At 32.7% G+C, this 26,259-nt stretch overlaps 1 protein-coding gene across 1 annotated transcript in view; it reads right to left on the bottom strand.

Annotated features, from left to right (window-relative positions):
* Positions 1-26,259, bottom strand: part of LOC143246674 (uncharacterized) — a 128,795-nt gene that overhangs the window by 11,770 nt on the left and 90,766 nt on the right. The window contains exon 3 of the mRNA XM_076493753.1: positions 378-517. Coding sequence (XP_076349868.1) covers positions 378-517 — 140 coding nt within the window. The remainder of the gene's footprint in view (positions 1-377; positions 518-26,259) is intronic.

The raw sequence follows: 26,259 nt of genomic DNA, 5'->3' as shown, positions 1-26,259 counted from the left end.
ATTTGAAAGCAAACTCTCTGGTCATGAATCTATTTGATATGTATAGTGGAGGTCTTGACAGATAATATAAAACAGATCAACTTCAAACATGTCCCGAGTTTGTCTATGGCCTATGAAAATATTTAAGAATACCATGCGTCATATAATAATTTTCCAACTGGTTCTATTTTACCAACGTTTCGTTTTATGCATCATGGTGAAATATGCGCAGTGAGATCGTACGAAAGTGAATAATTTATGCATTCTTCTTTTAGCTTAGAAACCCGATTTTTCTAAATATCAGTTAAAATAAAAAATACACCTTTTTAAAATTACACGTTTGAATTTAATTCTTTGAAACGTATTTTTAAAATAAAACAAAATAACATTTCGCTTACCGCATTTGGTGGCCATGAATTCGACACAGGTCGTCATATTTATGGTAGATGGCACCAAACAAAAATAAAGATTCCAGCCATTCAATATGAACTGTCAATTGGCCATTAGTTCCCAAATATCCATTAGATGTGTTTCTAATCTATAAGATTCGTATATAATAATTATTATATAGCATGTAAATTAAATATTATAATTAACAATCACTTATAAAAATATATATACATCCATTTTTAATTGCTTATCAAACGTTATAAACTTTAATTTCACAAAGTTTCATAAAGCTTTGTTTAATACCTTATTATTTATTAAAGTCGACTTGGACAATATTTATATTTTCATATTTTAATAAGCAGTTTGAATTACTGGTCTTGATGTTATTATGACAAATATATTTGTCAAGATACTTAAATATAAAACAGTAGAAGTAAACTCGTTTAGAAACTGATTACTCTTATAACAACAACAACAAAAATTTCTGGTTTAAAAATAATATTATATAATTATAATCTGACAGGCAATGTCTCTTCTAGTAAAACTAAAAAATACAAGTTCATATTGAATTAAAATTACATCAATTCTATTTGAAAACAGTTATAGATTTAAGTTCTAGTTTTTCTTATACGCGATGCGACGGTCATCTCATTTTTATTTTGACCAAAGTTCGTAATAAAGATAAAACACTTGAACAACCAGATTTGTTAACAAAGCTGTTGTAGTACAAAGTATTAACAGATATTAAAATCATTATAAAAAAAAAGAAAATGTCCTAATACACGGACTTGGCAAACCCGACCACGACTTATTATGCAACAGCAGTTTAATTTCTCTATCCAATACTATAACATAAAAATCAAGTATGTTATATCAAAGCGTTTTGGAACTATACCAAGTCGTTATAGTTCATATAGCCACGTCCGGTCACGTTCTATCTAACGATCATGCATTTTGACAATAAGTCTGCAGCGTATTTTCAAATGCAAGAGGCACTCTTGCAAGGTTTTCATGTTTAAAGCACATATCTTCTCTCTAGGGCTACCCACAACACATTTAGTATTCGAGCACGATGGTTTCCCGGTGAACGTATCAATAGTGCAATCGCATATAAATTCATTCACTATGTCCGCTAACTTGAAATGTATGTCGTCCTGTGAAATAGCATGATTATTCATTTTTCATTCTCCAACTCCCTGAGGTTAACATTGTTAACATTAGGAACAACAACATTAAAATGATGCTGTTCTGAAACACGAAATAATTATTTGGTCTATGACGACATCATCCATGACAATTCAGAGAGATTTAGAAATTAACTGTAAACACCCATGAATTGATACTTGATATTTTATTATTATGATATCCTAACATTCGACATCGTTCATACCACGTTGAAAGCGCAGGTTTTCGTCCGATTCCCGGTAAGTCTATAGATTTAAAACGTTAAAATCAGGGGTTCGATTCCCCTCGGTTGACACAGCAGATGGCCCGAGGTGACTTTGCTAAAAGAAACACACACACACACACACACTTCTAACATATTTGTGACCAGACTGAAACTAAAATATTAACTGGATACACAACAGTACGAGTGTATGATTAACAGTGCTGAATGATTATTGTATGTGATGAATATAATAATAAATGAAACACATAGGAAAATGCAGCTGTACTTGTTAACAGAAATAATTGTAAAAGAAACAAGAGAAAGCAAAATGCAACAATATCTCATTGTTCTTTATGTCACAACCGCAAACCCATAGAACTCGTTTTGCTGCAAAGGAGAAACGTCTCATCAGCTCAGTTTTTATATTTTTGTTATACCTGACTTCCAATGGGTACATGATATAAAAAAGGAACACAAAGATGCCTAATTGTATGTAACAACCAAAATGAATCCACACTTTTTCATTTATATCTCTATGTAGTTTTATCAAAGAAGGTTACGTTTACGAAGAGCATCAAGTATATAAGAAGAAAATTGTTTTTTATGTTACAGATATGACAGTTTAACAACAAAACATTAATAACATTAGGAACACAGCTTAACAACAGAATGAGAACTTAGAGCTAAGACGTACAGGATATTAGAGGTGTTATTTGTATATTATATAAAGACAGGTTGACACCAAGATATATAGAATGTTAAATACATCATTTATTATGTAACATAAAGACAAGTTAATGCCAACATTTACAGAATGTTAGATATATTACTTATATATAATATAAAAACAGGTTACCGCCAGCTTTTACAGAACGTTAAAGACATATTTTGCTATGTAACATAAAGATAAGGTAATGCCAACATTTACAGAATATTAGATATATCATTTGTCTGGAAAATAAACATAAAACTTCTAAACGTTTGAAGCTTTGGTTATGGAATAAAAATATTTTATAACAGCAGAATCTGCAGTGATATTCGTGATATCTCAAATGTTTCTTATAAATAGTATATTTCTCGCTTTTAAGCAAGAGTCATCATTCGTATAAACTAAAAATAAACGTTGTTATAGCTCGCAGTTCGTGCTTCATGTAAAATATCAAACTGTATAGAAAGTTTGAAAATTAATTATCCTTATGGAAGGCTGGACAACTGAACTAGAAAATAGATGCAGAAACGTGAAATGATTAACCATCTTGAGAATAACAATAATATGCAAGACTTAGACTATAAAACTGATGCGTACTGAAGACATTATCAATACCAATATGTATATTATTATTTTAACCACACACGACATGGTAAGTGAAACATTTTAAATGTATTCACTAAAGAGTAAAATATATTTTGGTGTGCACATACCATGACTTTCTAAAGCAGCTTTTAATGTATACGCAAAGAAACAATCGAAAATATAGATTAGAACTGGTGATGCCGTGGGATGATAGCTAACAGAAAATGTGGAAAAATACGTTATTACGTAACATTAGAATATACTTTAAAAATAATCAAAATAAACAACTGAAAAATATCAAACTCATTGAAGTAGAAACATCGTTGCTTATAATAAATGATAATGGTAAGTAAATGTAAGTATTACCAAAATATTTAACGAAAAGATTGAATTCGAGAAATTACAGTGAAAATTGAATTATTATTTTTTTAAAAATCGATAAAAATTAACGTGACAACTTACGAATGACGTCAACAACAACTCGTGGGTGTTTTTAACAACAACGTTGTGAGGGAAGTATAATATTAATATCATTGTTAAACTTCTCTTCATTTCGATGACGTAATTCAGTATCTCATCTTCAGGTAATATTATCATACAGACATTATGCTTTATTGTTTTAAGAAAGCATTTGAAATTAACATAAGATAATATTAACAATGAAAAATATTCCCCAAGTAACATTGATTTAGATATAATCAGGTGAGTTTTGGCGAAATTTGGCGTCTGTATTATTTATTTTAGAATATTTTGAAACACAGTTTATGTTTGAATAGAATAAAATCTAATGAAAGACTTTCTTGTGTTATTTTAGACTATTAATCAATACAGTTATTATGATTATAAGAAAAGAATTGTTATTTATGTCACATAAAAGCCTAGATATTGACTACTGAGGCTTGGTCACGTGCTAGGTTACAATTCGGTCCAGAACCAATTGACGTAAGTATTTTATCAGCAGATTATCGAATATTCTGTGTCCATTATGTTCAAAAGCTATTTAGAAACTAGCCTCAACATCTACGTACCCAAAGCGAGGCTGTAAGGTTTCGAATAAAGGTAGGTTATGGCATGCCTCATTTGAGACACTAAAGTTTTTTATGAATGATAACACCAGACACTTTTACGATGATAGAAATAGCTTCTGTGACTCATCTTCGAGTGGATTTAAGATTGCAATGTTTTTGTTACATTTAGTACTTGGTTTGATTTTCGTGCAAAGCTATTGGATGGCTCACAACACAAACCGCCTTTATTTAGAAGTTAGAGATAAGATAGAAGACAACTAGTCAACACCACCTATTAACCATTTCCTGGGCTACTCTTTGACCAAGGAATAGTGGAATTTAGAGTAAGTTAAAACATTCGCACTGCTAAAAGGCGTGTTTGTTTGGTGACGGGTATTCGAATCCGTGGCCCGTACATTGCAAGTCGAACGCCCTAACCAACATCCCAAGTTAGGCCTACTCCTTGTGTTAATACAAGTTCTAATTATCTCAGAGAATATTTGTAAACCAAGAAAATAACATATAACGTTTCTTTTAAAAAGAAAATACTGAAAGAGATAACCGTGTTGTGCGCAAATATTTCAGCAAAGCAATTAATGTCAATTATTTTTATTACTTGTAGAACATATGCATAAAAGGAAGTAGGCAATCAGCACAAGGGCCATCCGTCAGGTAAATGTCAGAAAAGAAGAGACCCTTGATATGCAAGAAGTAAACACTTTTTTCTTCTGAGTGAGCAAGTCTGGTTTAGATGTACGAGTGTTCTCTCACTAACCATATTACCAAGGAACTTTAAAAACAATACAAAATGCTAGTTTTTGTCCATTTTTCCGAATATTTCATCATTATAACAACATTTATTTCCTTGGATAAAAAGAAAAGTGCAATTTTTTAAAAGGATATACGTATGATCATTTACAGGTTTATTTGCAAAACTTTCAAAGCTATTCATCAAAGCTTATATGGCATTATTGGAACGGCTAACGAAAATCGATACGATTAACGGTGTGGGATTGAGGCGGGGAACATGCGGTAATGACAGATCATAGAAGTTTGATCACAGACCTGATATTAATGTAGTTAATGCTCTTTGTAATGAAACTAACTTTATTACAATCCAATCATGTTGTCAAAGTAATCTGCGGTTTAATTGACAAACCAAGATGTTGAAAATATTACACGTCATACCTGGTAAACGGTTAAATACTCAACTAGGATATGCAGAGCATGATTTCCTGCGTTCTCTCAACTCGTGCGGAAAGTATGGTGTTTTGGAAACAAGCGCGTACTTACGCACTGATAAGCATTTCGAATTATACATATAAACGTATTCTAGACCTTTTCACTATTTCATTCAAGAAATCTCACCTGCTTAATTACTTGCAGCAACTTTTAACATACAAAGTATATTTTATACATTTAAATACATGTGTCACTGTTAATTCATGTTACCATGAATTATTAGGTCCAGATCTATCTGAGGTTTTAACAACTTGTAAATCACTAGGTTTTAAAATGTTGCTTTTTTTCTAAAGAGTGATTAAGTTTGTGTCTACTTGTATGTTTTTTTCCTTATTTCTCGTCATATTTTAAATTCCAAACAATATGATATCTACTGACCTCCTAAGGACATGCTACTGACTTTGAAAAAAATGTTTATGAGTATCGCAGTGTTTGTATAAAGGTCTTTGGAGTAAATAATACATTTATCATTCACAATGACCGATAGGTAGTGATCATTTTTTGTATGTGCAAAATTACTCGATTAGCTGTCTGCGCTATTCCAGCATGGATATCGAATTTAATTTCAGTGTTATAATACTTCAACCACATGAGCCAACGGGGATCTATAGGTGGCAGTCTAAAGTTTTAAAATGATAAGTTATTTCAAACAGAACGATTCGCCTCTAGAGGGAGAAATGCTATATTCCTCTATTTGTTTGTTGGATTTTGCACAAAGCTACACGAGGATGTCTGAGCTAGCTGTCCCTAGAAATGACAGACTAGAGGGAAGGCAGACAGTGAACATCACTTACTGCTTATACTTGAGCTACCTTTTTCAGACAGAATAGTGGAATCTAACCGTTACACCTATAATGCACCCACTTTCCCAAAGTGTGGAGCCCGATTTTTTTTTTTTTTGATACTAATGGAACTTTATGTCACAGTCCGATACGCTAAGAGCTGGGCTGCCTTAGGTCCATCAATATTGAATTCACATAATAAATCATAAAGTGGATATTGTATAGTCTGTGATTGTGTAACAGTTTTTATATTTAATTTTCCTTCAACAAATAACAATTGAGAAACAAAGTTCAGATGTTACTGGTATATTAAATACAACAAGATCATATGGCAAATGTATGACCATACAGCATAAGATGTACAAAACTTACAACCTCATAGCTCATGTCATATTCAGGTGTATTAATTCTACATGGATTCTTGTTTATCTCAGATGTAATGAAATTCTTTTGAGGCGAATCAATTATTCTTCAGGAAGAATGTTTATTTTTATAGATCTGTCTAATGCATTACTTTAATCTCAGACAAACGCTATACCTTCATTATGCTTGCACATAACTGGCTCAAAATGTTGATGAAGTTTTATCTATCAGAATATTTGTATATCAAAAATCTGGGTTTGACATTTAGATATTCTGTGATTTGAAATATATCCTTGTCAGATGCACCTAATTTAATATACAACCGAAGCCGTCGTTGTTTTTTGGCATATTTTAAACTCTCGAATCTAAAGTTCGTAATTATTTGTAAACTTGACATACAACAATCTTAGATTGCTTTTAATATCAGCTATGACTGTCACAGTCCGGTAATTGTTATATACCGTGTTTTTTAACTTCTTGTTGAGGTATATTAGAACACATAGAAAATGGCACGAGAAAAATATTTTTGATGCTGTTTGCAAAACGTAGCTTTCACGTTGATTATGAAATAAATAAATGGGTTGTTTATAATTAATTAAATAATTAATGGGTAGTGAGTAAACTACTAAAGGTGATCTCAATTTATTAGAAATTGTCTGCTTAAAGTAATGTAGCAAGTGCTACTGTAGATTGTCTTGGAATTAAAGGTGTCGGTCATATTTAACATCTACATTTCTGTTTCATAAATTACATACCAATAAACAATGTGTTGTTATTATGGATAGATTCATGGTTTGAGGATATATTTTTATACATGTGTATACATCTTCAAAATAGAACTACACAGCGATGAAGCGCCAAAGAACACAATATTCCCGAAAGTGTCTTGTATAATTGAGAATTTAGAACAGAAACGGTCCCTAAACCAATATTCTCAGCCAATCAGGGACAACGCCCTCGTCTCTAGGGAAAGACTATGATTATAAAAGAGGGCCTACCTCTATTGTGACACTATTGCGATAAAGCTGAACATATCTTTTTGTACTAATAACAATATCAAAAAGAATGATTTGAAACAGACGAATACACATGACTAAAACGTTCCTTTGAAGTAAACAGATGTTTCGTGGAAAAGATGGTTAAAGAAACTAAAATACTAGCAGTAAAACAATTCTGTAACGTCTCACTGATGCAGATACAATGGAATTTTGTGCTTTCTTCCTATTAAATGTGATCCACGTATAGTGAAATTTGAAGGCATTAGTCTGATAATTAGATGTATAATATTAGATGAGGTTCTGTCTTATTCTTTAGTCAGTATAATGCCAACTACTCTGATATTTGTAACGAATTTGCTATTATGTACTTATTTTATTATCCTTGTTTGTTTCAGTTTAATATATATTTAGAAATACATGTAACGTATATTGTTAAATGTGTATTGCGAAAGTCCTGCTTGTTCTCTAAATTTCAAGAAGTTTCTTGAACTAGAAATCAACGATGTGCGATGTGTGTCTGTGGAATACTAGTGATTTCCAGTGTTATTGCCAGCTGAATTTTTGAGAATCTCGCCTAATGTTGTTGTTGTTGTTTTGGATTAAGCACAAAGCTACACAATGGGCTATCTGTACTCTGCCCATCACGGGTAGCGAAAGCCGGTTTTTAGCGTTGTAAGTCCGCAGACATACCGCTGAGCCACTGGGGGGTCTCGCCTAATGAGTATAAAATGGAGTAATAACAACACGCGGAGAGACAGTTAATATTGTTGGTTTGCTACAGTCAGTATACTATAAACCTCGGAAGATACAATTGTAACAAACGCTTATTAATCGGAAAAGTACAGATATATAACCAGGAACGTTTATAGATTTCGCACGTTACAAGTGTAAGTGAATTAACTTCGTACAGTAGTATTTCTACGAGGACGTTAGATATTTTCGTTGGGAAAAAACTCAGGTGTGCAGACACTAGCTTCCTTAGCGTGAAGGGAGGTGTACCCGTGTATCAACACATAAATAATTCATTCCTCGTGAACAGTCAATAAAATATTCAGTTCCAAACCGGATAGAATGCTCAATATTGTTTGTAAGTTTGTAAAACCTTTGTATATAAACCATTATTTGTAATAACCGTTATCATAAATTGTTTTGTTTTTTGTACATTCATAAATAAAATATATTTTTGTTAAAAAAGAAAATTGTGTGTGTCAATCTTGTTGGCAGGTGTCATAAATATAATACATATCGACATTCAATTGGCTTCTAAGTTCAAATTAAAAGTTACGACTATTTGAAATCATAAGTTAACGTACGTAACATAAATCTAAGACTTGTTTGATATAAATTATAATACTTAACATATTGCATATACTTTGAATATTTAATGAGGTCCCACGGACTCCTTGCTGATCCATCCATGATCTCTATTCAAGGTAGTCCATTATTATCTTGACAGTAAGGATATACAGTATTACCTGACATTAGGACAAGTGTTTTTAGTCGCAATGTACTCATTCGTCAAAATGTTAATTTATTTCTTTAAAAAAAACGAATACAAACCTTATGACAAGTCTTGATCCCTAAATCATAAACGAGCTGCTGACAGAATTATCATATTCGATTACATTGCACTATGAACGCTGTTCACTTCTGGTTTTTTACCGACAAACCCACCGATCATTGGTAGAGACACCTAACCTTGGCTCAACTTTAAAGAACACAATGACATCAATGAGTATATATAGTGATCTTCCACAGAAGCAGAAACGAGCTGTGTTACAGTTACGAGGTAGAAACAATGCTCTTTAACTTAAGTCACATTACTCTGTTACTTAGAGGTCAGTCACCGATAACTACTTCAGGAATTGCTTCCTTGGATTAATAATGAGTCCATGGAGAGTGGACTGGTGTTTCCTAACGGCTTCTTTGGATCCAAATGATTGCTTGGAAAGTGGAGGAGCGATTTGTAACAGCTATGTTATGTGGAAAGCAGCCATTACATGGATTATCTTACTTTATTCCTGCTGTGCAGGATACCCAGTACTTATGTAATACCAAAACCTTTCCACCAGCCTGGGTACAACCAAATTAACTGTCATTCGAGCCTGTTGGGTTTCAGAATCGTAACATCTTTGGAAGTTTTATAGTTAACTGCCACACAATTATACTGAAACAATAAGTAAAACTATCTACATTGTTTGTTTGTAATGATGAAGTGTGAAGAAAAATATTTTTACAGAAAATGTATTTTCTGTAAACTTTGCAACATGGAAAACTCACTTTAGTTTTCGTAAGAAAAAGAAACATAATTAGTAATCTATCGATTTTTGTAATCGTAATACAGTGTAATTGTTTAAGCTATATAAAATGTTTACTGCTTTGTTTTTCTATTTTTTGCTTTACAACAGATAGACAATCTGCTGGTTCAATGTAACATATTAGTTACTCGCTAGCACACGTATATATATTACACGCGTTGTGTAGAAAGTCGTCAATGTGTATTTTTATAGATAAGGATTCTCAATGTAGAATCAACATTTCTATCATCAGCAATCAAAGAAAAGCTTATTCGCTGCACCTTGAAGAGACAGATTAATGGCAGAAGATAAACGAGCACCATTGGAAGTATTGCTAAAGCGTGGGTAGACTTAGGCTTTTTTATATGTTTGTTGGAAAATAAGATCGGCGGTGCTTAATAATCTCTATTATGTCTTACATCAAAGAAAATTCCGCTTGAAACGATATCTTTCATTTTTCTCATAGAACAACAACGTATTACATTGTATGCTTTGTTACATGAGGGAGTAATCGAGAGGATAGCTTATCATAAAGCTTACTCTGAATTCCCTTGGGGACAACGATCTTCTAAGTTTGTCAAAAACAGAAAAGTCAGTATTGTGTGCTTAATGTGTAAATATTTGTCTAAGAAATAAAAAACTCAGATAAATGTTATTACTAAGCTTAGCTCTTACTGCATTATGTTTACTGAATTACTGAAACTTATTACACAACCTAAACTTATTTTCTTTCATTTTTGTTGGTTATGAAAAAAAATCTGCTATTATAAATATTTTTATTTCAAACCATTAAAAGCTATAATAGAATGAAATTAGTAACGTCAACATGAATTTATAAACACTCGACTGCTTTAAGCTGTTCCTTAAACATCAGAAAGTTAATGGAACTACAGAACTGTTTATCAGATTGACAGATTCCATATTGCAAGTATTAAAACTGCTCTGTATTAGTCCGAGAAAACTCACTGAGCTGAAATAATTCTAACTCACTGATTGAGCTGAGACCATTCATAAATCTAATTGTGGAATAAATTGACTTTGCTTTTCTAGCGTTACGGCCAAATGGATACTGGCAGATATTGTCAAAGCAGTCTTTATCCATTACCTTACTGAATCATGAAATTTTTGTCAACTTTTTGGTTTTAGAGATACCAATGTTATGACAAGCTATTATTATTTTAAGAAAGATATGGACATTCTAGTTTTTGTAATAATCAACATAAATTAACACAAGCAGTCGTGTGTAATGGACATATCTCCCCTTCAAATCAACTGTTCACGTATCTACTTCAAACTTACAAACGTTGAAACAGAAAAACAAAAAAAAGAATATCAAAGGAGTCGTAAGTTGAGAGGCTATCCAGAAAATATTACTTTTTAACCATAACGTGAAATAATCAAATTAAAGTTAGGTACGATTTTCTTATCGTTAGTGATAGTCTAACCATTTATAATGAATATATTTATTGGTTTTGTCATTTTTTGTAAAACTCTATAGGTAAAATCCCTATGTAGCGGCTTTGAAAATTGCATGTCATTTAGCTATTTGAAAGTAAAGCCATTTGAGTTTAAGTTCAAATCGGTTAGAGACACGAAATACAGTTTATTTTATTAAAGCACCTGCACGAAACCACTTTACTTTATTAAGAGTATCAATCCTCGAAAACATATAGCGCAAGCTTTCCTGTATATAAGTCGCAGAATGAAAGACGTTGATGACAAAAAAATCATAGATTGCATTCAGGGTATGTGGGAAGGTTATGAGGTATTATTAAAGGATAATTGTAAAAACAGAATAAAATATTACTAAAATATCATAAAAACCTATCTAGACGATCAACTAATGGTTATGTTCGTAGTCCACGTTATCACTCATTTCCTGAATAGAAAACATTTTAGTCAACCAATATTTCTTGAATGGTGTTTTATTATCCTTTTCCTCTATAAATGATGGCTTGTATGTCGTAAGAAAGTTTTTCTGGTCTCCATAACAGCTGTTTTGTTTGTTTGAACTTAAGCACAAAACAACACAATGGGCTATCTGTATTCTGTCCACCACAAGTATTGAAACCCGGATTATAATGTTGTAAGTCTACAAACATACTGCTGTCCTACTGGAGGGCTTCATAACGACTGTCCTACACAGGTTTGAGTAGGTTATATTAAACAATTTTGAGTGTGCAAATCAACAAGCTACATGGAAATCGCAGTCAATATGAAACTGCGGTGTAGTGGCATGTATCATAAAAACATTTTGACGTTGTTTAGTGGTAACTTGGAATACAACACAAGCTATTCATAAAACAAGATCATAAAGATGCAGTCACATCGTGGATTTACTATTGCCGAAACTGTAGTATCTATTCCATGTTATATCATTGGAAAATAAAGGAATATGGATCCAAGTTAGGGTATCAACACCATTCATAAAGAGTTATGCAGCTTTGGTAAGTAAAGCTCGAAGAAAAAGGTCAGTGGCAAAAGCTGTGTACGTGTCATAGGTCATAGAAAATAGTACGTAACATAAAACAGAAATATTATATTATTGGAAAACCGACGCAAACCACATATACAAGTTATTTCCACAAAATGTCCGCTCACCGTATGAGGATGACATACAGGTCAAGTTCTCAGACATAATGGCTATGAATTTCTGTGGGATTGTGCTATTGAGAGAGACTTTTGAAGAAAGCCTGCAGAGTGTGCTTTGTACACCGTAATAACAATAAGGAGACTTTCGCAATATAAACAACACTACAGGGCTATTATCAGGATGCACGTTCATCAGTTGGAACGTGACTGGACTTAGAAACATAGACCATAATGACGCGATGAAGCTCAAACTCGTTTTATACTTACTTAACGTATAAGATGAACATGCTAGTAAATCAAAGTTGGGGAAACAAGTTTTGGTTCATAGCTACTCACAATTCTGTTTTTAAATTCTTTTTAAGGAAACAAATACATTACTTTCAAACTTCTTTTCTTTATACATTTAACATGTATGGATATGTATACGTTTGGAATGTATTGTCAACGGAACGTTTGATTTTTGTACACTTTAACTGTTATGATATATGTCCAAAACATGCTATTACATTAATTGTACCTTGTATTGATTTTGTTTGTTTGTTGTTTTAATTTCGCGCAAAGCTACACGAGGGCTATTTGCGCTAGCCGTTCCTAATTTAGCAGTGTGAGACTAGCCAACTTTTGGGCTACTCTTTTACCAACGAATAGTGGGATTGACTGTCACATTATAACGCCCCCAAGGCTGAAAGGGCGAGCACATTTGGTGCGACGAAGATTCGAAACCGCGATCCTCAGATTAAGAATCGAGTGTCTTAACCCACCTGGCGGGACCTGTACCTTGTAACACGTCTGTGTGATTTGTCCATTATTCAATACTCAGTGTTCTTATGTTACTTTTATTCTGTCACATTCATTTTCATGACTTTTGATTTGAGGATATTAGAAAGTAAAGCAGATCGTAAAATGTTTAGGAAAATTATATCAAAACGCTTGGATTATTGGGGTTCCTCCCTCCCGTGGTACAGCGATATGTATGCGGACTTACGCCGCTAGAAACCGGGTTTCGTTACTTGTAGTGGACGGAGCATAGATAACTCATTGTGTAGCTTTGTTCCGAATTCTAAAGATATAAACAAGCATTGTTGAGCTGTTTCTTGATCTATAGTATTCTCGTTAAATGAATAGTTATATAGTAGCGCTCACTTGTTATGTGGTTGTTCACAAAGTAGGGACTATTGTTAATAGATGATGCTTCGGATGTATCGCTACATAGCAACTGCATACCGTCTTGCTGAACTTGTCATAGTTTAGTTTGTCGACTTGTATGAAGTTAAGTCTCATGCTCATTTTGAAAGAAGTAGCGAAGCTGTATTGATATATTAATACACTTACAGTTTAGCTTTGAAAGTACAATTAACTACTGAAGAAACTGTTATTGAAATAAGGTAAGCATGAAGTGAAGGGGTTATAAATGTTAAAAATATATCACAATATAAGGAAAGAGAAAGAACTCCTGAAACTATTTATGCACTATATTTTCATGGATAACTAAGTGTTTGGTACATTTTCATTCTATTGTATAGCATCTGAAAACATGCGAAACTCAGAGGAGTATACAATGTGGTGCTATAAAAGTTTGAACTTTTCAGTTGTGAAGAGAGTAATCTCCAAATCATGTCGTGTCGTATTTTAATCTCCAAATCATGCCGTACGCATTTGTATGAAATAATTGTAAAAATGCTACTTTTTACCACTTGACCAATAAGTCATAAAATTACATTTAGCAACAGTTCATTATTATCACCGTTTTCCTTAACTGCACCTTTTAATGATATTCAAGTACAAAATATTGACACTACAGCGAACAACGATGCTAATAGTTTAAGTGTATTACGTATATCGTCCCTAATTTAAAACAAACTATTTATTTTTTGGGCATTATTTGGAAAGAAAGAGTATTATGTAGTTTTAATATTCTTTACACAGTTTCATTCTATCGTCAGTTTAAGTATGAAGTTACTTCATTCATTTTATGTGTTTTCTTACAGCAAAGCCACACTGGGCTAACTGCAGATAACACCAAGGGGAATCGAACCCCTGATTTGAGCGTTGTGAATCCGTACACTTACCGCTGTACTAGCGAAGGGCTCGTTCGGTGCGCAACTATGTGTTTAGAAAGAAGTAACTTCGATTACTTTATATTAGAAGTTAAACAATACGTTAACTACTCTCATGGCATCAATGTCTCTGATTTTGTCTATTAATTACTGGGTTTAAACGTGAATTAATTTTGGGCACTGTGTTATCGTCTTTGGTTAGAAATGTATTAAGTTCATTCACTATCAGTTTTTTTCGAGAATTTAATATATTTTATTTTTTATATCATTGAATTATGAGGGCAGTACTGATCTCAGTTCACTTCAGTGGGTCTAGAATATAATAACTTTGTTAAATGTACAATATTGCATGCCAATAATACGGTAATATCTTTCACAAAGCAACTGTGATGTATTTATTGTATTCAGTATGTATCGATGAATTAAAAAAGAAAAAAAATACATGTCAGTAATGTTGTAGACAGAAGTTACTTGTTTGCAGAAGTGTGGCCAGAATATATTATTACTGAACTTGTGGTTTATCTTGCCTGTATGCTTGAGAAATTGTTCTTGATAATACTCATTTCAGTTTTCTTGTATGGCTTCTCAAGTTCCATGAATTATCGAAGAAGAGATAAATTTTTTCGTTAATTTATATTGATCTGCAGAGATTTATACGACATCGAAAAAGACTTATCCAGTTTAAGTTGTATCAGCGCGTGAGTTTTATAAATGATTGAACACAAGTCAAACAAATCTTAAGTGCAAGATCTTAGGAACTTTGTGGACCATTGGATAAAAAAATTATAAAGTTTGGCTTGGATTGGCTTTTAGAACTTTATGGACCATTGAAAAATAGACACTTAGTTTAGCAGTCTTTAAAATTTCGTAGAATATTAAAAAACAAAACAACACTTAATACTGAGCCTAGCTTTCGTCGTTTTCCGAAACTTTATAAATAAATTGGGAATGAATCACAGACGGTAATTTTTATCCACATCTTGAAATGTCTAGTGGATTTTATAGATCACTGAGAGCATTTTGCGGTTTTATTTTATATGGGCCTTTTGAGCTTTCTGAATCACTGTGAAAAACAAAGATACAAACAGTAAGAAAATGGTGTAGATAAACTACAAATGTTTACCTACAAGCATGAAATGAATCTATATATATATAATAATACAGTCTGTTGTATGTCCATGTAACTACTTATCTATATATATATAATAATACAGTCTGTTATATGTCCATGTAACTACTTATCTATATATATAATAGTACAGTCTGTTGTATGTCCATGTAACTACTTCTCAGAGCATGGTTGGATCTTCAGCGTACTTAGTATGGAAGTTCTTTAATTGCATGCTCTGATACATTCAGATTCTCAGATTCTTATTTTTGTATTTAGCATTTTGCATTCTGCGGGTTTTATTACTACTTCTCCCCCTGTTGATGGATTTTCACCAAATTTGGTAAGAAACTTTGTTGGTTACATACGGATAGAAACTTAACTTTGCGACTTCACATTGTTTTGCAGTTTTTACAGATGCGTTTTTACAATTACGTTTAAGAAATGCAACTTTTCATGTTCTTAGATAACCTTTCATTAATTATGAATTTACATAACATCCATCCATGGAACGGATACTCTAATTAGTGAATAATAAATTCACATGACAAGTTTACCTATTCCAACACAAGATTTGACCAAATAACAAAAATAGTTGTAATTATAGATCATCTTGTGAAACAAAATATAATATCAGTACAGCAAAATAATATCAAGAATAATGTATAATCTTTTACAAAACATTTTGAAAATCTTAAAATACAAATATTTTTTTTAAAAAATGCTATAAAATAATAGTTACCTTTCTAATGATTCGGGCAAACACCATTCGTCACTGATAGCACATCTTTAAAAAAATGTTTAAATAAAATTATAAAAACGTCCTAACGCATTTTTCTTTATATTGACATCTTTATTAATTTATTCTTGGCTTGGTACAAGTGATACATTTCCTTGCTGTTTGGCGTTTTTTAGATAGTGTGATGCAAATGAAAATTGATCGTTTGTAGGAAAGATATGTGATAGCTTTATCCGGCACGAAGTATTCTCATACTCAGATCATGTTCACAATTTTCAAGACGGAGGGTATTTCTTGTACTTAATGACGTTGAGAAGTAAATGAGCATGAATCAAAGAGAGCCCTACAACAAAGTTTACATAAGTAAAGTACAGTGTAAGCCATTCACATGCCCCGGCTCGTAGTGCGCTACACAATCAAGAAGAATCTCTGTCTGGGAAAGCGACACAACTTGCGTGTATACACGTGGCTTATATAATGCATTTGTTCAATCACTGCCTATCTTAAACAGATGGAAAATGAAAAATTCCGTAACACATTTGTTCAACCACCGCCTACCTCAAACAGGTGGAAAATGAAAAGGGTGTTGATGCTATTCTATATCAAGATGAAGTCGGCGGCTGCAACATCTATGAATGTTTATGCGATCGTATTGTTGAAACGAATGCTTATGGAAACCATGCACGGAGAAGTGACTGCTTTAGACATGACAACCTTACCGAGGAGTTTTTTGAAGTAAAAACTGCTGAAAGACAATTGTTAAGATACATAGTTGAAGGGTTGTGCGTGACTGGACATGGCGATATGATCAGGATCCAATATCTGCATGAAACATCAAAGCAAGGATTAACGATATTTTCTACCAATTGTAATATGATTCTGAGTACGGACGAAATTTTTATTTGGAAACCATTATTTATTTACAGGTATTTTATTATCTTTCATTAGAGACCATTTGTACCACTGAAATGACAGATAACACTGTAATACTCAAATACAATTGAAGTTGGCTGAAAGATGACCACTATTTTTATTAACATCATAACAAATTACAAAGCTATTTTAAATTAGCTCTAATTGTTTCCGTAACATTATAAATAAAACTAAGCCAAAATGATCAATAATGTTTTAAATATTTAAATATATAACATCAAATCTTTTTTGTATTATATGACTTAAGGCCTTTTTTTTAAATGTTCATTGTGCATAAAGATCAGTTTGTTGCTTACTCGTCAAACCGATAGTCGCTTCTATTACCCGAGTTTCTTCCTCAAATTTACATGTGTCTGATTGCTTTTACTTCTAGTAAATCTAGGATTAGAGAGACGTTACACAATAGAAAGCGCAAGGCTTATTAACTTTAGGGCAAGACGGACATATCATTTGTCTGGGTAATGCCATTCTAGAGAAAGGAAGTTGTCTACAGATAACACACAGTAAAATGAAATACTATTTCCTGTGCTTCCACGCTAGAATATGAAATACTGTTTCCGACGATAACTTGTGAAAATCGAATTTAATTATTTTCAGAATTTATGTAATATATAATTCACGTTATTACAGTAGCATCAAGTAATTAAGAGGTACTAATACCAGTAAATCTGTACTGAACTAATCACCACTGTGAGTAAACATTATTTTGTGACTAAGCGTACTAATATCAGTAAATCTGTACTGAACTAATCACCACTGTGAGTAAACATTATTTTGTGACTAAGCGTAGTTTTTATGCGGATCGTAGGAGGTGTTACATCAGTTGCAACTTTCTCAAAATAAGTATATGCAGCTAGGTAACTTTTCTCAAAATGGGTATATGCGATGTAGCTTTCCTCTAGAAGGATACCCGGGTTGTGAGTTTCTCAAGATTAATATGTCAGAAGTAACTTTACTCAAGTTGGATAAATGCAATGTAACTTTTTCAAAACGCCCAAATGCGACGCCATACTGTCAAAATGAATACGTGAGTTATAACTTTCCTAAAGATGAATATATGCGATCTAACTTTCCTCAAGATTGATAGATGCGATGTAACTTTTCCTCAAGATATGGATGCAAAAGTTTTATTATTCCTAAAGATTGGATATGTACGATGTAACATTCCTTAAGCTGTATCTCAGAACGACTGGTATGGATATTAACACTTTTATTGGTAAGCAGAGAACAACGTTTCGACATTCCTAGTTTATCTTCAGGTTAACTCTTTGTTAAAATAAGTGTTAATACCCATATCAGCCGTTCTGAGATACATTTTTATTTCAAGTGAGTTTTTCGTCATAAAGAATTCCTTAAGCTGGATTCATAACTTGTGACTTTCTTCAAGAAGGGTGCATTTGATCTGATTTTCTCAAGATGCGTCGCAGACTTCTGGAAGTTATTATAATTGTGATGTATCTCTTCAAAACAAGTACAAGTGATGTAGCTTTTTAAAGATGATCATATTCAAAATAACTACCTAAAGATGTGCAAGGGAGAAATAAACTTCTTAAGATGGATGCAAAAGATGTAAGGTTTTCTAGATGGATGCACGAGATATAACTCTCTCATGATAACACTACAAATACTTACCTTATTTATTTCTCTCAAGACGAATTAAGTTATTAACGTTATTGTCTATTTCAACACTAATCATTACTATCAACACGCACTAAAACTATCAAAGTTATTGTCTCATGATGACGAGAAACTCACTTAAAGTAACAAAGTAGTCATAAGACAGCTGTTATGAGCATTAAAACATTAATTAAAATAAAGTACAGAACAACGTTTCGACCTTCTTAGGTCATTTTCAAGTTCTGTGCTGTATTTTAATTAAAGTTTTTAATTATGAATACAAACTTAGTGCCTGTTTCAACACACTAAACACTGTATTCTTTAGCTTTATTAATGACTAGCTGGAATATTTGTCCTCTGGACGGAAATTATGTAAGTTAATGATCAATGAAAGGTTTTTTAAGACATGAAAACTTGCTTTCCTCATAAGTAATTGTAAAGAAACGTAAAAATGTTCATAACAACTGTATGACACAAAATATGAAGTCCCTCGCTGGTACAGCAGTAAATTAACGGATTTACAAAGCTAAAATCAAGGATTCAATTCCAGTTGGTGATCTTAGCAAATAGCCCGATATGGCTTTGCTATAAAAAACACACATACACACAAAATGTCAAATCGTAAATTTGCTTGTATCTCCGCATGAATCAAAAAATCCCTTATGCCAAATGTGGTGAGGATCCGTTAATAGGGGGCGAAATGGTAGCTTAGAAAAACGCAGAAATACCTATAAAAGCCGCAAAATGTAAAACTGAAAATTTCTATATTCTCTTGAATGGACCTAATGAACTACAATACCAAGTTTGGTGAAGATACATTCATACCATAAGAAATTGTTACATGGCCATTTAACAGACAATGCTGTTATATTTATATAGGTAAAGTAAATAGTAACATTTATCGTCCATTTTAACCTTAGTTAAACTATAGAACACCTCTGTTGTAAATTACAAATTAAATTATTGAATTTATCATACTATAATGCGTATTAAATTTTTTACTATATTCGCTTTTTAACTTATTAACCTTGTAAATACATTTTCGGTCCGGTATGGCCAGGTGGTTAGAACAGTCGACTCGAAATCTGAGGGTTGTGGGTTTCAATACCTGTCACACGAAACATGGTTCACTTTCACCAGTGGGAACAGCATTATAATGTTAAAATCAATCCCACTATTCGTTGATAAAAGAGTAGTCAAGAGTTGACGGTGGGTTGTGATGATTAGTTGCCTTCTCTCTATTATTAGACTACTAAATTAGGAACGGCTAGCGCAGACGCTTCTCATGTTGCTTTGCATGAAATTTAAAACATAAAAAAATATAAAACCAAAGAAATAAGTTATTTCAGTGCCTAATATACCACTGAATTCATTATAGCAAACATTTAACCACTGAAAGCATTACTCTTTTTATTAAACATTAAAATGTCTGCACCAGCTTTTCTTACATGTTTATGTGATTTACTGTGTGATGTAAAAATGTTGTAATCATCCACTACATACGTTTGTTACATTCACTTTGTTCTGAGAGTGTGACATATGGTTTAACACAAGGATGTGTAGTTTGTGTGTGTACCAACTGTAGAATAGAACACCTACTCACTACCATATTCTTATTAAAGTTAGTGTATTTTCTTAGTAGTCAATGAAGAAAGTTCTTTTGTGATCTTTTTACACGTAAGAGCTTCTTTATATTTTAATTACGATTATAAGTTCGTAATACGTTATGAACATATTAAACTTGAATCTAAACACTGCAATTGGAAGAATTTGTAACAAAGAGTTGTTTTAGAAAATGAACAAATAAAAGTCCAATTCCGACAATTAATTTAATACCCAAAAGACATTCAGTCTTGAATGAAATATCATTGTCTTCAGAAATTATGCTTTCGCTTGTAATATACTTTAAAGTAAATAGTGGATTTTGTACTTGTTATGAATAGCTTTGTTTAACTTCGTGTCAACAGTCATGTTTGGTTTGACATGCTCCTGCAGTCCATACTCTACGTTCAAAAAGGAAATTTTACTCTCTGTGTTTGCTTACGCTAAAAACAAACCTTTAACTGTTTGGCGGTTCGATATTTTCATTTACATTTACTTGAGGTAGAGCTTACTTTCCATTACGAGATATTTAAACAATACTAAAAATCTGTCATGTTACGCATTTCTAATTGCTTCAAAATTTACATATCCTGGTTGAAACGGCATTTTGGATCTTAACTTCTAAAGAAATATTGTCAATAAGGAAATTAGAATCACTTCAGATAAAACAGACTTTTAGAATATTATTAAAATTACTTGTATTTAAAATTACTTTGAATATAAAGATCATTTTAAGTTTACTTGCTGTTCTACCCATTAATTATGCCACCCACTTACACATCCATATCTGAAACTGTACCTTTAGCTTTTGAGTTAATTAAGTAATCATTTAAAGCATTTGTATTCTATAATAAGGTTACTAATTTTGAATTACTGCAAGATAGAAATCAGACAAAGAGCAGAACAGATTGAAGTTTCTGTTCAAATCCATTGTTCAAACTTTCACGGTGTTATAGCCTTTAGTTTAAGATATCTGAGGGAAAAAAAGGTTTAGTGCCGTAACTTTTACTATATCAGTTAATTTCTAGCAGAAGGTGAGTGAGGAAGAAAGGAGGAGAGTACATGTCACAGAAAAGCTTTACTTACAACATTTAAAATGTTCTATCTAGACCTGAATATAGCAATATTTTATTCATACATGCAAACAGAGAAATCGTATTAGAATATTTAATAGCCAATAAAATTACCTTTTTTTTTTTTTTGGTCAGGGCAGCTTCTTTTACAATAGTGTTTAATTTAAATTTTGATTAAAATTTGATTATTAAGATAAATATTGAAATCTAATTTATATGATTGTTTAGTCCCTTTGTGTGACTACTGCTCTCATCATTATCTTATCCTGTACTTACATAAAAAATACAACAAAATACTCTTTCTTCTCAGTGTTGAATTGTTCACTAAAATGCTAAATAAATACATTACATTTATGAGTTTTCACATGGTATTTTTGTTTCAGTTATCCCTATTTAAAAACATCATTAATTTGTGTTAATTTATTTCATTGGGAAAAGCAGTTAGTTCTTGTACGTCAGGTCACTCGAAGATCTGCAGTTCAAGGGAAGTTGGAGCTGTGAAGCAATGGAAGAAGAGGCACATTCTTTTCAGTTTCGAAATGTATCTTACAGAATGTATCTTTCGAAATGTATCTTACGGAATGTATCTTAAACGATTTTTTGTTTTTAATTTCGCGCAAAGCTACACGAGGGCTATCTGCGCTAGCCATTCCCTAATTCAGCAGTGTAAGACTGGATGGAAGGCAGCTAGCCATCGCCACCCACCGCCAACTATTGGGCTACTTTTTTACCAACGAATAGTAGAATTGACCGTAACATTTTAACGCCCCCACGGCTGAAGGAGCGAGTATGTTTTGATGTGACAGGGATTCGAACCCGCGACCCTCGGATTAAGAGTCGAGTGCCTTAACCACCTGGCCATGCCGAATCTATCTTAAACGGTCTGACAGATGTTACTGTTAGTTGAAACAATGAGAAAATACGTTCACAAGCGTGGCAGAGTATTACATTTTAATCGCTAAAATACATAGTATTAGATTTTAGTCGCTAAAAATACATTGTATTACATTTTACTAAGTAAAATACAGTGTATTAAATTACAGTCATTAACACAAGGTCAGTAATCATGTAAATATATATATATATGCAGACTTACAACACTAGAAACCTAGTTTTGATACCTATGGTGGGCAGAGCACAGATAGCCCATTGTGTGTCTTTGTGTTTGACTTCAAACAAACAATTTATACTTACCTTCCAATGGCATAACGGTATGCCTGTGGACTTAACAATGCTAGAAACCGGGTTTTGATACGAGTGGTGATTAATAGTACGTATGGGTAGGTATATATATGTATAATGTGCAGATAAAAATATAGATGAATGCACGCACGCTGTTTCGTATTTATAATACTTATACAAAGAAGTCAAAGAGGTAATATAATCGTTTTTAATTATTAATAGTACAAACTTTGGAATAAGAGTCTAGTACCAGGAACTTATTTCACTAAGAATATAACCGTGCCTAAAGGTTAGATTAGTAGTGTTTAGCTGTCACACCAAACATGCTATGCTCACCCTTTCAGCTGTGAGAGCGTTATAATTCGACGATCAATCTCATTATTCGTTGGTAAAAGAGTAGCCACTATAGTTGGCGGTAGGTTACGATGCCAAGCTGCCTTTCCTCTAGTCTTACACTGCTAAAGTAGGGACGGCTAGCGCAGATAGCCCTTGAGTAGGTTTGCACAAAATTCAAAAACAAACCAAACAAGCTCACGTTCAGTGTTTTTGCTCGCCAATAGATCATAATTGGTTATTTTATATTTATATTAACTTGCCTATAACTACCTTCAGATATTATTTGTTTATTATTAAAAAACGGGTTTAATCGGGCAACTTACTTTTATATTAATTTGTACATTTTCTTTTTTAAAAAATGATATTATTAGAATCTTTGATAATTGATAATTGGTATTATTTAAAAATATCAAATCAAATTGCAAAAGTCATAAATGCTTGGTACTTTTAGGAATCTTTTAAAATAAGCTTAACATTAGTAGCATTAGAACCAGGATTAAATTGGTCAACTTGCTCCTTCCCTTGGATGATAGGGCCTTTGGCTGAAAGAAAAATAAAAAGTAATCAAATAATTTCTGTTCTTTTATTTAGCGTAAAGCTACATGACGGCTATCTGTGCTAGCCGTCCCTAATTTAGCAGTGTAAGACTAGAGAGAAGGCAGCTAGTCATTATCACCCACCACCAACTCTTGGACTACTCTTTTAGCTAGGCTCAGCATGGCCAGGTGCGTTAAGGTGTTTGACTCATCATCCGAGGGTCGTGGGTTCGAATCCCCGTCGCACCAAACATGCTCGCCCTTTCAGCCGTGGGAGCGTTATAATATGCGGTCAGTCCCATTATTCGTTGGTAAAATAGTAGCTCAATAGTTGGTGGTGGGTGGTGATGACTAGCTGCCTTCCGTCTTGTCTTACACTGCTAAATTAGGGACGGCTAGCGCAGATAGCCGTCATGTAGCTTTGCGCGAAATTCAAAAACAAACAAACTCTTTCAGTGACGAATAGTGGGATTGATCGTCACATTATAATGTCCACAACAGCTGAAATGGTGAGCATGTTTGGTGTGACAGGGTTTTGAACCCGCGACTTTCACATTAGGAGTCGTGCGCTCTAACCACATGGACGCGCCAGGCCCACCAAAAAAACTGAATGTGTTTTTGAAAAACAAATGGTTACAACTGTCTAACTATTCCAACAGTTATTCTAGTCGTTTCACCTAAAACTCTGCATTTTGTAATTTCTAATTAGCAAGTTCTTACAGCTTGTTTTTTCATAAACATTTTTTGGCCATTGAAAAACTTGCTGTCGTTATTTTTGATTTATTATAAATAAAAGGATTAATATTTTGCAAGTTATCTACCCCTCGCTTGTAATAGAGGTTATTTAACACAAGAACAAAATAATTCATAATACTTTTTGGAGGAAGTTTTTCATGATGGTTGTTTGTGTTGAGTTTTAGAAATCCATATTAAATGTAATTATAAAATAAATAAATCTGTGTAAGCACAAAGATGAGGCTAAAGAAATAAGTTGCAATGTTTCCTACAATGTTAGTCCTTAATATGACCATCATTAGAAAAACTAATGGACAACAAACAATTCAAAACTAACACTCAGTTTGTATCTGAGACACTTGCAATGAACACTTGGAAGTACCAGGACTCAGTTGCTCAAATATAAACGATCTTAGAAGAGATCGTGGAATTTACACTTTTAAGTATCATGAATCAGTTGAATTAATATAAACTATCTCATGAGAGATCTTGGAATGGACACCTTTTAGCACGAAGTTTCAATTGTATTGAAATAAAATACCTAATGAGAGATTTTGGAATGAACGATTTTTAGCACGAAGCTTCAGTTGTATTGAAATGAACTATTTCACGAGAGATCTTGGAACTGAAACTTTTAAACAATTGTTTCAATATTAGATACTACTGTGTAACAGAAAAATATCCAACAGTTATACTACGAGGTAATAAAAAAGATTTTCCCGTAAAATAAAAGTTGTACTTGTATCTATTGAACGTGATTACACTCCATCGTGCTCTAAGCAACCTTGAGTTTAGTGAACTTAATTACCAGTTACTTTTCGGGATTTTAATAATGTACACTTAAGGCTCAACTGAGTCTTGCAAGGCTGGAATAACATTAAGAAACAGATCAGACTCAATAAACTCAAACAGTTGGAAAACGCTCGAGGCACAATTGTGATCACTATTCATGTTTCAATCTTGCACTGACATCAAAACAGTTTTAACTCTTTTGTTATGCTTTCTTTGGAAGTAAGCTAGTTTTTTAAATACTGCTGATCGTTTGTCATTAAATAAGATCAATTTAACTGTCAAAGTAATATTACGTAACATTTATTCAAAGATTTAAGAAAGTTCGAATGAACTAAAAAAAATACATTTCTGACGTTAACATTAGAATTGTGACAATTTTATTATGCCATCAATGCATTATTCTCTTCACCTTAATTTACAATAATGAAATTAATATTGCTAACCAAAGCTACACGAGAGCTATCTGTGATAGCCGTCCCTAATTTAGCAGTGTAAGACTAGAGGGAAAGCAGCTAGCCATCACCACTCATGCCAACTCTTAAGGTACTCTTTTATCAACCAATAGTGGGATTGACCGTACATTATAACACCCCCACGACTGAAAGGGCGAGCTTTGAAGTTTGGTGTATTGATTCTTACTACAATAAAAAACAAGAGGGAATCCTCAATAACCGCGGCATTTTTAGTTAGAATTAGATTGAATCAGTCTATGAGTTCTTGGGCAGTCAAATACATCAATCAAAAGGGTTTCACCTCCTGAGTCCAAAACTAATTAGATCTCAAATTGTTCAAATGATGACAGACAGAGCTATGAGCTGAAAAGTTTGTACTTGATAAACTCAGAGGTGTTTTATGACCCGCGATGCCCAGTTGAAAAAATGATGATTGCTTTAGGTACAAATGAAGAATTCTGACATAGGTTAAACAGTATAATAATGAATAATATAAGAAATAGTATAATGTTGGGATTGCCCTTTTGTTGTGTTTTATTAATTTTTCATAGTTATTATTTATGGTCTTTCCACGTTGACTGTTTTTTTTTTAAATTTTCATTCAAGTTTATAAGAATTAAACATATCACTTGAGGAATAAACTGAAACTTTCTAATACTGTTTTATATTTTCTGTGATTATTCCTAATTTCAATTTATAACCCTAACTGAAAATATTTTATCTTTGTAGCATTATACTATAAAAACTTATCACAGCAAGTTTA

This window comes from Tachypleus tridentatus, chromosome 1, assembly GCF_004210375.1.
Source record: "Tachypleus tridentatus isolate NWPU-2018 chromosome 1, ASM421037v1, whole genome shotgun sequence".
NCBI lineage: Eukaryota > Metazoa > Arthropoda > Merostomata > Xiphosura > Limulidae > Tachypleus > Tachypleus tridentatus.
The sequence above is the reverse complement of the archived record's forward strand: the minus strand, read 5'-3'. Positions and strand labels throughout refer to the sequence as shown.